Source organism: Mobula hypostoma, chromosome 11 (assembly GCF_963921235.1).
Source record: "Mobula hypostoma chromosome 11, sMobHyp1.1, whole genome shotgun sequence".
Lineage (NCBI taxonomy): Eukaryota > Metazoa > Chordata > Chondrichthyes > Myliobatiformes > Myliobatidae > Mobula > Mobula hypostoma.
This window is the reverse complement of record NC_086107.1, coordinates 55,374,405-55,391,747: the sequence shown is the minus strand read 5'-3', so window position 1 is coordinate 55,391,747 and position 17,343 is coordinate 55,374,405. Positions and strand designations below refer to the sequence as shown.

The 17,343-nt window shown below is 42.0% G+C and overlaps 1 protein-coding gene across 3 annotated transcripts in view; it reads right to left on the bottom strand.

The window, feature by feature from the left end:
- The window catches only part of LOC134353762 (potassium voltage-gated channel subfamily C member 1-like), an 81,826-nt gene that overhangs the window by 12,473 nt on the left and 52,010 nt on the right, over window positions 1–17,343 (bottom strand). For 2 of the 3 annotated variants that reach the window (XM_063062108.1, XM_063062109.1), the window contains exon 2: window positions 232–1,165. In XM_063062108.1, coding sequence (XP_062918178.1) covers window positions 232–1,165 — 934 coding nt within the window. The remainder of the gene's footprint in view (window positions 1–231; window positions 1,166–17,343) is intronic. The other variant, XM_063062110.1, reaches the window with a different exon arrangement.

Here is a 17,343-nt window from a genome sequence, read left to right as displayed (position 1 = left end):
CTTACCTCAGCAATGCATGGTTTCATTCCAATAAAGAAAGTTGCCAGGTTGGCTGCACTCTATTTGGTAACGTGCTTACTAAAAGAATGTTTGATACAAAACACTAGCATGGCTTAAATGTGCTGCCTTTCCAGAAATCCAAAGCTGGTTGAGATATAAAATGACTACCAGGGGTAGGTGCAAAGGAGGCATTCGAGGGTTAGATGGACATTCCTCTAAGAGGTTTCCTACCTGCTCTGTTTATTTCTAAAATCTCTTCCTGAGCGAGTGGGCATGTGTCACTCTGTGTACTGTGATGTGGAGAGTTTACACCAGATTTACAATAATTGGGGGATCCCAGCTGGGGCGGTCTCGGTATATGCTTCTTTTTCTTCTTTGGTAATTTTTGTTTGGCCATCGCTAAGGAGTAATACATTCCAAAATTATTGACAATGACAGGGACTGGCATAGCAATGGTCAGCACGCCCGAAAGAGCACAGAGGGCTCCTACCAACATGCCCGACCATGTCTGAGGATACATGTCTCCATAGCCAAGTGTAGTCATGGTTACTACGGCCCACCAAAATCCAATTGGAATATTTTTGAATTGTGTGTGGTTATCAGCTCTCAGGTCATGGGGGCTAGCACCTATCCTCTCAGCATAGTAGATCATGGTGGCAAATATCAGGACGCCAAGTGCCAAGAAGATGATGAGCAGCAGGAATTCATTGGTGCTTGCACGCAAAGTATGTCCTAAAACTCTCAGTCCTACAAAATGACGGGTCAGCTTGAAGATTCGCAGGATTCGAACAAAGCGAACCACTCTCAGGAAGCCCAGAACATCCTTAGCAGCTTTGGAAGACAAAGCACTGAGTCCTACCTCCAGATAGAAGGGCAGAATAGCCACAAAGTCTATGATATTGAGAGTGTTCTTGATAAACTCCACTTTGTTGGGACAGAAAGTGATCCTCATGAGAAATTCAAAGGTAAACCATACCACACAGACTCCTTCGATGTACATTAAGAAGGCTTCTGTTTCTGTTTCCTGAATAGTTTCCATCCGGGTTTCATTTCCATTCCTTACAATCTCCGTTCTATTAACGATGGGGTTAAATGCCTCATGAGTCTCGAGGCAGAAGGTGCTGATTGACACCAAGATGAAGAAAAGCGAGGCAAAAGCACAGTACTGTGAAGTAAATCAGAAAACAAAAATATTAGTGGCAAGAACTGAAAGATCAGACAAATGCATGCACAGCAATTCAAAACAGTGAAGAATACAACATATTGGCACATAATGTCATTATTTTCAACAAAGCCTTTTCCTTCCTGATTCCTCTCAAACCTCATCATCTCAGAGGTAAATTTAGCAATCTCCTGCCATAGATATTTTACCATAAAATTAAATTCTTTACTTCATAGAAAGTTGTACAGAAAATATTCTACAAACAAAGGTAACATTTTACGACTGTATAATCAATCATTTTATTTCATGAACATCTTCTAAATAACATGACACAGGCTAATTCCTGCATGTTGTATGCAAGGGATGTTTGGAGGGCATAGCCTTACAAATTTCCTTCTACTGCCAGTAGATACTTTGCATTGGTTGCACCCTGTTTAAGTAGTCCTTAATTAGTACTGAATCCTGATACTTGGCAACATTCGGTCGATGGTAATTCTTTGAGTGGAAAGACCAGCAGCTTCGAAGCAAAGCACAGGGCCCCTTTCACTGAGTTGACCCACAACTAGCACAACTGATGTCACAACCAAGACCAGAGAGCAGCATGTAGAGCACAGAATCCTGTGTAATCAAGATGTTGTTGATGAACCAAGAGTGGTGCAAATTCACCATTGGGTTTTCCATCCTAACCATAGCCTTAAGGACAGCTTGCAATAGTTCTGAGCACATTGAAAGTAATCCCAAAGCAACACCGTAAATATTTTGCCCAAAAGTTATCGCTATTAATGGGTTGGAAGTAACCAAACGGTACAGGGAGGCTGATATTCCCTATCAAGCAACCTACAACCTGATGTCTACTGGAAGGTTCTGATTATGAGATGATTTTGCCAAATGGTCTTGTCAGCAAATTATCTAATTGGATCCACTCCCTCTTATCCTCTTAGGACATTAAACAGGTTCTAAGCAGACCACTGTTCCATAGTTTTAGAGTTAAATAATCCTCTTCAGAAATCTCTCCACTTGTGAACGTTGAAGAGAAGAACTCCACCTTGCTAAGATATGCTGAGTCTGCTTTGTCAACATGACCAGACAGAGCCTTCTCAGAGTAGGTAAACACCTAACTTTTGCAAATTGTGACACTCAGTATTTATGTACTGGGGCTTTACAAACTTCCTGATATTTAGACAAAGGTGGCCATCAACACCAGAACAATATTGGAGATTTCCCTCCCCATTTACTCTGAAAGACTGAAGAAGCATTCTACCTTGGGACTCCAGACAAAATGTCTGTGACTACAATTCATTGAGAGGCTTGTGGCATTGTGAAAAGACCTTGGTTACATGGACAACACCACAAGACTCTCAACTCTCAATTAATTGTCTGCATTATAGTATCTGTAGGTTTTGATTGTGGATAACTCATCAGTCCTGATTGGAATGCAAAAGTTATAAATAGCAAGATACTGTCTGCAAAGCTCCTCCCTTTAATAAATCATGAACAACAGTGACCCACATTCAATATGGCTCATAGATTCCTAGAAGCTATATTGAAATGGAAGGAGGAAATTATAATTCAGCAGAATGTGTATCTGTTGCATGGTCTTCCTTCAATTTCTATGGAAGAAACAGAACAAGCTCTACGAGAAAAGGTAGGATGCAAAGTGATAAGCTATTTTAGTCCACAGTGGGGTGTGGGAATTGTGAGTCAGTTATGAGGTGGTAACATGCATACAAGATAATGTAGAATTTTTTAAACTACTGGTGTCCATGCTTTCTCTCATGTCATAGTCCTTCTAAGCTGTTCTAACAAAGCTCACACTTCTAATAATGGGTCACAGATCTGAAGTATTCACTGTTTAGCCTTTCACAGATACTGTCCAACCTGCTGATTTTTTCCCAACACTTTCTGTATTTTTTTTAAGTTTCTAGCATCTACAGCTTTTTTTGATCTTGAAACTTAAAATAAATTCAAGGATCAGCGCATCATCCTCTGATAGGCCAAATTATAATCTTCCTACCTTATTATTGGCATAGCTTCGCGTTCAACCCTCTTCCCCACTTTAGCAACCAACAATGTATACCACAAACACTCCCGTCCTATCCCCCACCCCTCAATGTCCGGTTTATTGCAAGTTAGTTACACCTTGCAAGAAGATGTATGATTGAGGTTAGAAGCATAAAAATGTTCAGGCCTAACCAGGCTTATTCTATTTAAATCTTGACACCACTCTTTGGGAAGAGGACTTGGGAACATGCTCAAGATATAATGAGAAAACTGGATATTGTATACTAAGCAAATTGAGCAGTATTTTAAAGCAAATGAAATAGCCAATGAAAAGCGAGTGCCAGTTTTGCTGAGTGCATTGGGTTTAAAAGCATACAGTTTGCTTTGTGGTTTGACTGCTCAAGCCAAACCAATCGAAATGAGCTTTGCTGATATCCTGAAAGAAATGCAGGAACAAGCCATTGTTAACTGCAGAATGATTTAGGTTCGATGAGCAGATACAAAAGGAAAGGGAGTCCACTTCAGCGTATGTGGCTAAATTGAAGTTGTCTGAGCATTGTCAGTTCAGTGATGGGCCTAATGATGCACTGAGAGATCATTTAGTTTGTGGAATCTTATAAGAAATCATCCAAAATTGGCCCCTGAGGTACAACTTAGATTTTAAAGAGCAGTTTAAATAGTTGTATCAATGGAAACAGCAGAGACAAAATTAGGTTAGAGTCAGAAATGAAAGTGAGTGTGAACAAAATTGCAAGGTCTTAGTCAAACATATGGAGTTACCATTGTGGCAGAGGCTCACATGTAACAGACCAATGCAGTTTTAAAGGTGAAACTTGCAGAAAATGCAACGAAGTAGGACACATACAAAGAGTATGTCAGGCAGACAAAAATAAATGAACTGCACATGGTAGAGAAAAAGATAAAAAGTCAAACTGCAGTTTCAGAAAGAGCACTAAAGTGCATGCTGTTGATGAAATATCTGATAATGATGAGAGTGCCATAGATCGTGTAGCCGTTAGATCCACAATGTGAAAACTAACAATAGACAAGCAATATGGCTTACATTAGAAGTGAATAGTAAATTAATTAAAATGAAAATAGACATTGTCTCAGCTGTTTCAGTTACTCCACAAAATGAGTTTGAATGTTACTGTTCTATAGATTTGCTAAGTATACTCACAGAGAAAAGAATCTCAGGTTGTATGTCGTGACATGTATGTACTCTAATAATAAATTTTACTTTGAACTTTGAACTTTTAATGGCATTTCAAGGATATTAAACAGAAGCCTGCAGATATGCAACTAAGAACTTATAATGAAGAAAAGATCATTCCTGTGGGAATGACATTTGTATCTGTGAAATACAACAACCTACAGGCCACATTGGGCTTGTTTGTGGTAGAAGCTGGAGGGCCAGAATTGTGGAGGCATATAGGTAGCTGAGACAACAACTTGACTGGGGATCCATCCACCATTTGCAGCCACATCACCTGCAAAAGAGTCAACTGAAAGTGAAATAAGAAAGATACTGGATGATGCCACAGCAGTGTTGAGAGAACGAATTGGAAAGTACAAGCATATCAAGGGTAAAATCGTGTTAAATGAAAATACCACACCCGAGTTTTACAAAGCTCATCTGGTTCCTTATACCATCCATGATAAAGTAGTCAGTGAGCTACATTGCAGGGAGACGACAGAATTCTTTCCAAGGTTAAGTGGAGCCTACAGGCAATGCTTATGGTCCCAGTGGCCAAGAAGGATGGGTCTGTCAGGAACTGTGGCAATTTTAAGGTAACCATCAACCCAGAACTGAAAGTAGATCAATACTGTCTGCCTAGGGTAAAGGTTATCTTTCCAAACTTTCTGGAGAGAAACACTTCAGCAAAATGAATGTAGCTGAGGCCTACCTACAGAAGGAGGTAGAAGAGGAGTCCAAAGTGTTTCTCACCATAAACACCCACAAAGGGCTTTATTGCTATAGTAGGCTTATTTCTGGAGTAGCATCTGCACCTGCACTCTGGCAGAAACCAATGGGCCAGGTGCTGCAAGGCTACCCAGCACTTTGTGTTACTTAGATGACATCCTTGTTACCAGTAAAGATGTCAATGGGCATCTCCAAAATGTCAAAACAGTGTTAAAAACAGCACGATGCAACAAGTGTGAATTCTTTAAACCAAGTATCCCTTACTGGGGTCACACCATGATACTCAAGAATTACACAAGTGTGCTGAGAAAATTCAAGCAGTGGTGAATGCCCCAAGGCCAAAGGACATGTCACAGTTGTCATCTTTTATACAATTTGTCAATTACTGTAACAGGTTCCTGCCAAACCTGGCTACTGTACTCTACCCCTTGAACTCATTATTATAGATGGGGAGGAAACAGCAGTGTGAGCCCAAGGAAATGGTAATGTCAGACACTGTACTCACACATTATGATCCAATGCTTGCCATGCATTGTTCAGGATGCCAACACAACCCGAAGATATGTTCAGAGCTATCAGAACCACTTTTTGCAGTCCCATATTCAACTCCTACAACCACCACAGAGGAGCTTCCAGAATCTGAAGTTGTTTCACAGACACAAGTCTCACCTGCCAAGCAGAGGGATCCCTCTTGTCAAGAAAGATGTTATCCCACAAGAGTAAGAAAGCCTCCAGGGTGATTAAATCTTTAGGCTTGAATGGGACAGTTTAAAATTTACTACGCTGTGGATGTTTATATTGTAGTTGCATTCTATAGAATACTTTATATAAAAGTATTGATACACTCTATACTTGTATATAAAAGTTGAGACACATTCTGTATTAAGTTGGAGTTCTATGTACCGAGGGATGTTGTGTATTTAATATTTCAGTAATATTTGAGTAATATTGTAATTTTTCATTTAATTAAGCATTTTGTTCACTTAAATAATTCTTTACTAGTTATATCTGTAAGTACATGAACAGCATATGTCATCATGCCACCATGTTATACCTGCGTGCTTAAAGTAAAAACTAATTATGTTATCCCAGTTCCCTGTTTTTATTTTGATTAGTTTTATGTTTTGGAACTACAATACTATAGAGAATGTGGTGCCCTGTCTTTAGTCCTGGGCTAAGAAATTCTCTAGTGGAGCACCCTGTATGAATTAGTGTGTGTTAATCAGAGGGACTGTTTGATGTGCTGAAGTGAGCTTGGCTGTGTTAAAAGTCCTGACAAACTCCAGCGCAGACAGGTGGATCAAATGATCATAGTTCAACATTAGCATACAACAATAAGTAACGATGAATTAGAAAGTGATTCTCCCACCTTTACCACCTCCCACCCCCCCCCCCACCCCCTCACAGTCCATTCTCAGCTGTTTTTGATAGCTTGAAAGAGGCTTTCTGGTGGTTAACTATTCCAAATTGCCTGCATCAGTGCAATAAAAAAAGAGAAAATCAAAGAAATGTATATGGAAGGTGCAAATAGTTTCACTTGATAGGTCACAGCAAAAAAATAAGCACTAGGCTAGAAATCAGTCAATTAACCAATTATTTTTGAAAAACATTTTCTTTTTTTTTTGTCACTCCAAAGTTGTCAGAACTCCTAAAATTGTTTTCATGAATAGTCCCCTACTTGCCCCAGCTACCCGCATAATTAAGAATCATGCTCTGAACAGTTAAAATTTCAGGACTACAACCTGAAAGCCTCAACAGATGCTCCCTGACCTGCTGAGTTCTTCCAGGTTCCAATGAGATTTACAGGAAGATGTTGTCTCCTGCTTGGCATTGCTGCCTGCCACACCTGTGACAGTGTCCTTAGGGCAGCTGCAGGATCGTCAGCCAGGGATCACCACTCCCTTAGCCCTGGTACATCTCCTGGTGGCGGAGCAGTGACAGGGAGGTCTTCCTATCATCCCCTGCAGTTTCCAATGGGATTAGTTGGTCCCCCAATTTCTGTCCTTCCTCCTCAGCCCCCATTTGCAGTCTCTCATATCTTCTTTTAAAATTTCATTCTGGTAGACATTTGCAGTGTCAATGCAAATCCCCATGTAGATGTTAAATTAATACATCATCTTGCCCATTTACTATTTTAGGGGTGGCATGGTAGCATAGAAATTAGCACAGTTGCTTCATAGTGCCAGTTACTCAATTCCTGCCACTGTCTGTAAGGTGTTTGTACATTCTCCCCATGACCACATAGGTTTCCTCCGTGTGCTCAGTTTTCCTCCCACATTCCAAAGACGTATGGTTAAGGTTTGGGTTAGTGAATTGTGGGCATGCTATATTAACGTTGGAAGCTGGCAACACTTGCAGGCTGCCCCAGCACATCCTCACTGATAAGATTTGCAGCCAACAGCACATTTCACTGTATGTTTCAATGTTTCACTGTATGTACAAGTGAGGAAGAAAAACAATCTTTAAAGCTAATCTTTTTCTTTATCTCATTTAAAAAAAGACTGTTATATTGGTCTGGTAGAGCTACTGATGAAGATTGTAAATTCAAATGGAAATCTGATATATACCTGTCCTTGCCATCTTTGTCCTGAGTCTCAAGGGTACGTTATATTTCATTTGGAAACTGATAAATACACAAGGTCAAAAGAACTGTTGTAGTAATAGAGCAGGGAAGGCAGAATTGAAGCTCCATGCCATGATATAATACTGCACTGCACATGACAAAAGAATCCTATATGCTGAAATTGCTGATCCAGACTAAGTACAACCCTGGAGTTATGTTTTGTTCATGAAGCTTCTACTGATGGTTTGCTTTGCATTTTTACAAGATGTGGAATGGAGAGTTGCAAAAGTATTGATGGGCACTCAGTAAACTGTGTGTATCCAAGGGCATTGCCCAGCTTTGTAAGCATTTCCTGATTAGTTATTGAAACCATCCCAAGTAGAACTTTCCATAATTCACTTCTGGAAATGCAGCCCACTGTCTGTCAGACCAGATGACATTTCCTCCTTCTGCTCTAACAACTTGAGATTTATGCGTACCCCATAACACTGTGAGCATATTTTCCTCTTCCTCAAGCCTCAGTGGATTTCCCCCTGTCTCCCGTACACTCTGGTTAATATTCTTCTCTTGCTTGCATACAATTCAGTGCATATTTTCCATTTGTGGAGTGAAATATTCATCCTCTGAGTTGCATGAAATGAAACAGAATATTCACTGTCCATCATTACCCCTGCCCCACTCCGTCGTATTCATGCTCTCTTGCTAATGTCTAGTGAAAGCTTAGCCACTTCATTTACATTAAGTGCTAAAGTTGTTGTTCTTTGTTCTGCTCTCCATTTGTTCTTTGAATTTTCACTTTTTGATTTGATTTCAAATAAGAGCCACTCTTTGGAACCTTATATTTGGTTTCCAACACTCAAAATCAAACTATTTTGAAGGGACACAGGTAGGAAGTCCACAAATTATACTTCAGGTTGAAAAATTTTATTTGAGATAAAATAATCAAGAACGCAGATTCTTAAACACAGATCTAAGTTGCTAAAAGTGTCAGGATGGTCCTGCTTAGGATAGAAGCCTTTAATGATGGTAACAACTAATCTACCTGCATAACTTATCTTACTATCGCATCAAACTCAGGGGCAAAGAGTCGTAATCTGCACTGTGATCTTCCCTAAGTGGTTGATACTTTAAGTAATATTCAAAGAGTTAGCTTTCTCAGTAACAAAACTGGCTGTCAAATTATTGGTAATATTTACTAAAATGCAAATTCAAGCTTGAATCTTAATTTGGAGTAACGCACACACAAAATGCTGGAGAAACTCGGCATGTCAGGTAGCATCTATTGAAAGGAATAAAAAGTCAACATTTCAAGCCGATAGCCTTCATCATCTAGGCATGCTTGTGGACACCATTTCATACATAAATTCATATTTTAATTTTATTTTGAAAGCTAAATATTTTGTAAAATGCAGAGTAAGGCTCTGTCTACACTTTACCAGTGGCATGCCTGACCTTCTGTTGCCCAGTACTGGTGTTCATTTTACCAGAGCCAAAGTAACAGTGAACTGAAATAGCCTGAGGAATGTAAGCATTTTCTCACTTGCAAACCCACTCAGTACAGATTGGCAAACACGAGGAATTCTGCAGATGCTGGAAATTCAAGCAACACACATCAAAGTTGCTGGTGAACGCAACAGGCCAGGCAGCATCTCTAGGAAGAGGTACAGTCAACATTTCGGGCTGAGACCCGTCATCAGGACTAACTGAAGGAAGAGCTAGTAAGAGATTTGAAAGTGGGAGGGGGAGGGGGAGATCCAAAATGATAGGAGAAGAAAGGAGGGAAAGGGATGAAGCCAAGAGCTGGACAGGTGATTGGCAAAAGGGATACGAGAGGATCATGGGACAGGAGGCCCAGGGAGAAAGAAAAGGGGGAGGGGGGCAAAAACCCAGAGGATGGGCAAGGGGTATAGTGAGAGGGACAGAGGGAGAAAAAGGAGAGAGAGAGAGAGAAAGAATGTGTGCATATAAATAAATAACGAATGGGGTACGAGGGGGAACTGGGGCATTAGCGGAAGTTTGAGAAGTCAATGTTCATGCCTTCAGGTTGGAGGCTACCCAGGTGGAATATAAGGTATTGTTCCTCCAACCTGAGTGTGGCTTCATCTTTACAGTAGGGGAGGCCATGGATAGACATATCAGAATGGGAATGGGACATGGAATAAAAATGTGTGGCCACTGGGAGATCATGCTTTCTCTGGTGGACAGAGAATAGGTGTTCAGCGAAACAATCTCCCAGTCTGCGTCGGGTCTCGCCAATATATAGAAGGTCGCATCGGGAGCACCGGACGCAGTATATCACCCTAGCCGACTGACAGGTGAAGTGTTGCCTCACCTGGAAGGACTGCCGACGGGACATCAACCGTCTCGACTTCACCGCACCTTGTTCCCATTCCAACCTCACTCCTTCCGAACGCTCTGCTCTCCACTTCCTCCGCACTAATCCTAACCTTACTATAAAACCCGCTGATAAGGGGGGTGCTGTTGTAGTCTGGTGTACTGACCTCTACCTTGCCGAGGCACAGTGACAACTCACGGATACCTCCTTTTATTTACCCCTCGATCGTGACCCCACGAAGGAGCACCAGGCCATTGTCTCCCACACCATCACCAACTTTATCCACTCAGGGGATCTCCCATCCACTGCTACCCACCTTATAGTTCCCACACCTCGCACTTCCCGTTTCTACCTGCTACCCAAGATCCACAAACCTGCCTGTCCTGGCATACCTACTGCCTCAGCTTGCTCCTGCCCCACCGAACTCATTTCTGCATAGCTCAACATGGTTTTATCCCCCCTTGTTCAATCCCTTCCTACCTATGTTCGTGACACTTCTCACGCTCTGAAATTTTTCGATGATTTTAAGTTCCCTGGCCCCCACCGCTTTATTTTCACCATGGATGTCCAGTCCCTATATACTTCCATCCCCCATCAGGAAGGTCTCAAAGCTCTCCGCTTCTTTTTGGATTCCAGACCTAACCAGTTCCCCTCTACCACCACTCTGCTCCGTCTAGCGGAATTAGTCCTTATTCTTAATAATTTCTCCTTTGGCTTCTCTCTCTTCCTCCAAACTAAAGGTGTAGCTATGGACACCCGTACGGGTCCTAGCTATGCCTGCCTTTTTGTTGGCTTTGTGGAACAATCTATGTTCCAAACCTATTCTGGTATCTGTCCCCCACTTTTCCTTCGCTACATCGACGACTGCATTGGCGCTGCTTCCTGCAGACATGCTGAGCTCATTGACTTCATTAACTTTACCTCCAACTTTCACCCTGCCCTCAAGTTTACCCGGTCCATTTCCGACACCTTTCTCCCCTTTCTAGATCTTTCTGTCTCTATCTCTGGAGACAGCTTATCTACTGATGTCTACTATAAGCCTACTGACTCTCACAGCTATCTGGACTATTCCTCTTCTCACCCTGTCTCTTGCAAAAATGCCATTCCCTTCTCGCAATTCCTCCACCTCCGCCGTATCTGCTCTCAGGATGAGGCTTTTCATTCCAGGACGAAGGAGATGTCCTCCTTTTTTAAAGAAAGGGGCTTCCCTTCCTCCACTATCAACTCTGCTCTCAAACGCATCTCCCCCATTTCACGTACATCTGCTCTCACTCCATCCTCCCGCCACCCCCCTAGGAATAGGGTTCCCCTTGTCCTCACCTACAACCCCACCAGCCTCCGGGACCAAAATATTATTCTCCGTAACTTCCGCCACCTCCAACCGGATCCCACCACTAAGCACATCTTTCCCTCCACCCCCCCTGCTTTCCGCAGGGATTGCTCCCTAAACGACTCCCTTGTCCATTCGTCCCCCCCCATCCCTCCCTATTGATCTCCCTCCTGGCACTTATCCTTGTAAGCAGAACAAGTGCTACACATGCCCTTACACTTCCTCCCCCACTACCATTCAGGGCCCCAGACAGTCCTTCCAGGTGAGGCAACACTTCACCTGTCAGTCGGCTGGGGTGATATACTGCGTCCGAGACCCAACGCAGACTGGGAGATCGTTTCGCTGAACACCTATGCTCTGTCCACCAGAGAAAGCAGGATCTCCCAGTGGCCACACATTTTAATTCCACGTCCTATTCCCATTCTGATATGTCTATCCACGGCCTCCTCTACTGTAAAGATGAAGCCACACTCAGGTTGGAGGAACAACACCTTATATTCCGTCTGGGTAGCCTCCAACCTGATGGCATGAACATTGACTTCTCAAACTTCTGCTAATGCCCCACCTCCCCCTCGTACCCCATCCTTTATTTATTTATATACACACATTCTTTCTCTCTCTCTCCATTTTCTCCCTCTGTCCCTCTCACTATACCCCTTTCCCATCCTCTGGGTTTTCCCCCCCTCCCCCTTTTCTTTCTCCCTGGGCCTCCTGTCCCATGATCCTCTCATATCCCTTTCTCCAATCACCTGTCCAGCTCTTGGCTCCATCCCTCCCCCTCCTGTCTTCTCCTATCATTTTGGATCTCCCCCTCCCCCTTCCACTTTCAAATCTCTTTCTAGCTCTTCTTTCAGTTAGTCCTGACGAAGGGTCTCGGCCCAAAACGTCGATTGTACCACTTCCTAGAGATGCTGCCTGGCCTGCTGCGTTCACCAGCAACTTTGATGTGCAGTACAGATTGGCAACAACATCTCCTCAAGCACCATTAGTAAAAATGCACCATGTGCCTAGACCCCTACTTCAATCACTTTATACTTTTAACTGCGAGACTAAGCACAGATCCAATGCCATATTTAAGTTTGCTGTTGTTGGCCAAATTAAAGGTAGTGATGAATCAGCATTTTGGAAGGAGATTGAAAACCTGTTTGAGTGGTGCTATAACAATCTCGCACCTAACGTCAGCAAAACCAAAGAGCTGATTATTGACTATAGCAGGAGGAAAGTGGAGGTCTTCATTAGGGAATCAATGGTGGAGAGGCTCAGTAACTTAACATTCCTTGCAGTTATCATATCAGAGTATTTGTCCTGGGACCAACACTTACATGCCATCATAAAGAAGGCATGATAGCACCTCTCCTTTCTTAGAAGTTTGCGCAGATCCCACATGTCATCTAAAACTTCGACAAACTTCTATAGATGCACGGTAGAGAGTATCCTGACAGGTAACATCAGGGCCCAGTATGCAAACACCAACACCTCAGAATAGAAGAGTCTACAAAAAGTGGTAGACACAGCCCAGTCTATCACAGGCCAAGCCCTCTCCTTCATTGAGCAGATCCCGAAGGAGTCCTGCCACAAAGAAGCAGCATCCAGAATCGGAATCAGGTTTAATATCACTGGCATATGTTGTGAGAGTTGATGTCTTTGCGGCAGCAGTACAATGTAATACATATTTATTAAAATGCAATTCACGTTTGGGTATATATATAATAGTTAAATTAAATAAGTAGTGCAAAAACAAAAATTAAAATAGTATTGAGGTAGTGTTTATGTTCAATGTCCATACAGAAATCAGATGGCAGAGTGGAAGAAGCTGTTCCTGAATTGTTGAGTTTGTGCCTTTAGGCTTCCGTACCTCCTTCCTGATGGTAGCAATGAGAACAAGGCATGTCTGGGGTGATCATCAAAGTGCTCCACAAACCAGGCCATGCTCTCTTCATGCTGCTGCCATTGGGAAGGAGGTACAGGAGCCTTGGGTCTCACATTACCAGGTTCAGGAATAGTTATTACTCTTCAAACATCAGGCTCCTGAATCAGTGAGGATCAGGCTCCCGAACCAGCAATGAACATGATTCCAGAACCTACAGACTCACTTTTAGGCTTCTACAATTCATGCTTTTGCTATTTATTTATTTTTATTTGTGCTGTTTGTCTTCTTTTGTACATTGCTCATTACAATCTTTGTTTGTAGCTTTTCATTGTATTTCTCTGTCCTACTGTGAATGCCGACAAGAAAATCAACCTGTTCAATGCCCTAGAAGAACAAAAGTCTCCCGCAGTGCAGCCTTTCCAACAATTTGTCGTCGAGTTCGAGATTGTTTGACCTTCCACTACCCACCGACTCCTGGACCAGCGCCAAGGGAGAGGCTACGCTGTAAAATTCCACACACTTCTGGTTGAGACAGAGTGGAAAGAGAAGCCTCTCATCACTAACTTCCAGTGCAGGCTGAGAACAGAGGTCTGGCATGAGATCACAGGTTGAGCAGGACAGCCTGGATGACCCGATAAATCTGGCCATCCAAACAGACAACCGAGCAGCAGAGTGACGCAGAGAGCGAAAACACCCTGAGCCACCTACTCATCAAATCACCATCTCTCATCACCCAGTACACCAGACATCCCGCCTCTCCGGGAAGTTCCAGGAGTCTCCCCAATATTGATAGTGGCTCCCTGATGCCTGGAAATTATATACAATATCCCGCAAATTGATGTTTTTGAGAGGGAGAGGGAGACCGAGAGCGAGCATCCTGATTGGTCTCTCTTCGTGCGAAGTAGACCTATCAGTTTTCTCTGTGGGCGGGCTTTACAGTCGACCTCAAAATTAATGACAGTGTTGCTCGCTACACTGTTTGCAACAGTGACTTTTCTACTGCCCATGGTGGGTTAAAATGTAAAAGACATGTTGAGGTGAGTTTAACAGGTGTCATTTGTTCATTAGCATAGCTAATGTTATTTAAACTAGCTGGCCAGCTGCTAAGGAACTACTCTATTGATGTCCTACGTGATGACGCCAAACTCCCTGTAGTCTTGCTTAAAGTTGTAATAGAATAAACATGATAATGTAATATAATATATATACATATTTTAATGTCACATTTTCTGCACATACCCAACTTGGTTTACAGATTAGACAAAATCACTAAAACAAAGTATTACACACACCCTTGGAGGTCGACTGGGAGCAGGGCTGCTACCTCCCTGAAATGAGTTTTTGCAGGATGGGATGTCTACGGTACACAGTCCACAGAAGAACCCACGCCGGTCATAGGCTTGCATCTACCTCATTTCAAATCAGTATTAGGGATATTACTAATACTGTTTCACCTTGGCAAGGTGGTGAAAACCGATTTCTAAACTGCTGCATCTGACTAACGACTGGAGTATTTGCAAATGTAATATGGATGGAAAATGAGAGAAGGGCATTAAAAGTAGTTGAACGGATTTGCCAAAATACAATTAGTAATCTTCTCAGGAGAAGTAAAAGTCTATGAGATCAGGGTCTAGTGCAAACTGACTCAAGGCTGAGAAATTGTTGCCAAGAAGTTCAATGATGTGAAGGCTGCAGACAGAGGTGTTTCTTATCTTTTATCATATATTCATCTTGATGCTGTAAGGAACCTCAAATCAGAAGTGTTAGAATTGGCAGTGATTAATGATGAGGAAGGATGACACTGAGGAGGCAAGCATTTATTAGTGCATGTTTTTTATAATCTATTCAGTATACATTATTGATTTACTTGTTAATTTATTACTATTATGTTTTATTTTATTTATAATTATTATATATTTTTCTCTTTGCTAGATTATGTATTGCACTGAACTACTGCTGGTAAATTAACAAATCTCATGCCACATGCCAGTGATAGTAAACCTGATTCCGATTCTGATTAACCACCCCTTATTGGATCTGAAGCTGGGAGTGAGTTACCTTCATGAATTGCAGTGAAGATATTCCCTCAATGCTGTTAAATTGAAGGATTTGACCAGTAACAATGAGGCATTGTGATACATTACCCTAATGCTCTAATCTCACTGCTGCCACCAGGAAGAAGATACATGAGCCTTAGGGCTCACATTACCTGGCTCAGGAATAGTTATTACCCCTCAACCATCAGGCTCTTGAACAAGTAAGGATAACTTCAATCCACTTCACTTGCTCCATCATTGTACTGTTCCCACACCCTATATCTTCTCTTCACTGACGATCAATACAGGTGCGACTCAGGGGTGTGTGCTTAGCCCACTGCTCTACTCTCTCTACACACATGACTGTGTGGCTAGGCATAGCTCAAATACCATCTATAAATTTGCTGATGATACAATCATTGTTGGCAGAATCACAGATGGAGATGAGAGGGTGTACAGAAGCAAGATATACCAGCTAGTTGAGTGGTATCGCAGTAACAACCTTGTACTCAATGTCAGTAAAACCAAAGAGCTGATTGTGGACTTCAGGAACAGTAAGACAAGGGAACACGAACCAATTCTCATAGAGGGATCAGAAGTGGAGAGAGTGAGCAATTTCAAGTTCCTGGTCCTAACATATCGATGCAGTTATAAAGAAGGCAAGCAGCAGCTATATTTCATTTAGGGTTTGAGGAGGTTTGACTTGTCACCTAAAACACTCGAAAACTTTTACAGATGCACCAGGGAGAGCATTCTGACAGGTTACATCACCATCTGGTACGGAGCGTGGGGGGGGGGGGTGGGGAGGGGGTCTACTGCACAGGATCAAAAGAAGCTACAGGAAGTTGTAAAACTAGTCAGCTCCATCATGGGTACTAGCCTCTGTAGTATCCAAGGCATCTTCAAGGAGTGGTGCCTCTGAAAGATGGCGTACATTACTAAGGACCCACATCACCCAGGACATGCCCTCTTCTCATTGTCCCTCTGCCATCTGATTTCTAAATGGACAATGAACCCATGAACAAGTTAACAAATTTCACGACACATGCCGGTGATATTAAACCTGATTCTGATTCTGATTCTATGGACTCACTTTCAAGGTTTCTTCATCTTGCATTCTCAATATTTATTGCTTATTTATTTATTATTATTATTCTTTTTTTTCTTTCGTATTTGCGCAGTTTGTTGTCTTTTGTACATTGGTTGTTTGTCCGCCCTGTTGGATAAGGTCTTTCATTGTTTCCTTTATGGTTCTTGGATTTATTGAGTATGCCCACAAGAAAATGATCTCAGAGCTGAATATCGTGACATATATGTACTCTGATAATAAATTTACTTCAAACTTTGAGCTTCAAACTTTGATGTGCCTTTTAGATGTTAGGAAGTCTCATCTGGTGATACATGCCACAAATATTAAAGGCAAGAAAATCTGCAGTTGCTAAATATCCAAGGCAACACACACAAAATGCTGGAGGAACTCAGCAGGTCAGGCAGCATCAACGGAAAAGAGTCACCAGTCAACGTTACAGGCCAAGACCTCCAGCACCCAGGGCATGCCCTTTTCTCACTGTTACCATCAGTAGGAGATACAGAAGCCTGAAGGCACACACTCAGCGACTCAGGAACAGCTTTCCATCCGATTCCTAAATGGACATTGAAGCTTTGGGCACTACCTCACTTTTTTAATTTACAGTATTTCTGTTTTCGCACATTTAAAAAAAATCTATTTAATATATGTAATTGATTTACTTGTTTATTTTATTTATTATTATTTTTTTCTCTCTCTCTGCTAGATTATGTATTGCATTGAACTGCTGCTGCTAAGTCAAAAAATTTCACGTCACATGCCGGTGATAATAAACCTGATTCTGATTCAGGACAAATATTAAACTTCTAACTGGTTCTTGTAGCCACAGCATGCACGTAGCTATTTCAATGAAGTTTAGGTTTTGCCTCTAGCAAATTATTGTTGATACGTAGCTTGCAGAGGGTCTTGAGGCTGCAGTTCGATTATCTATTGCAGTGGTTAGTAATTATTCAAACCAGCATATCAAAGGTATGAAGATAAACAGTGAAAGCTATTAGAATAATCAAGAGTGGTGTTTTACATAGATAAATTCTG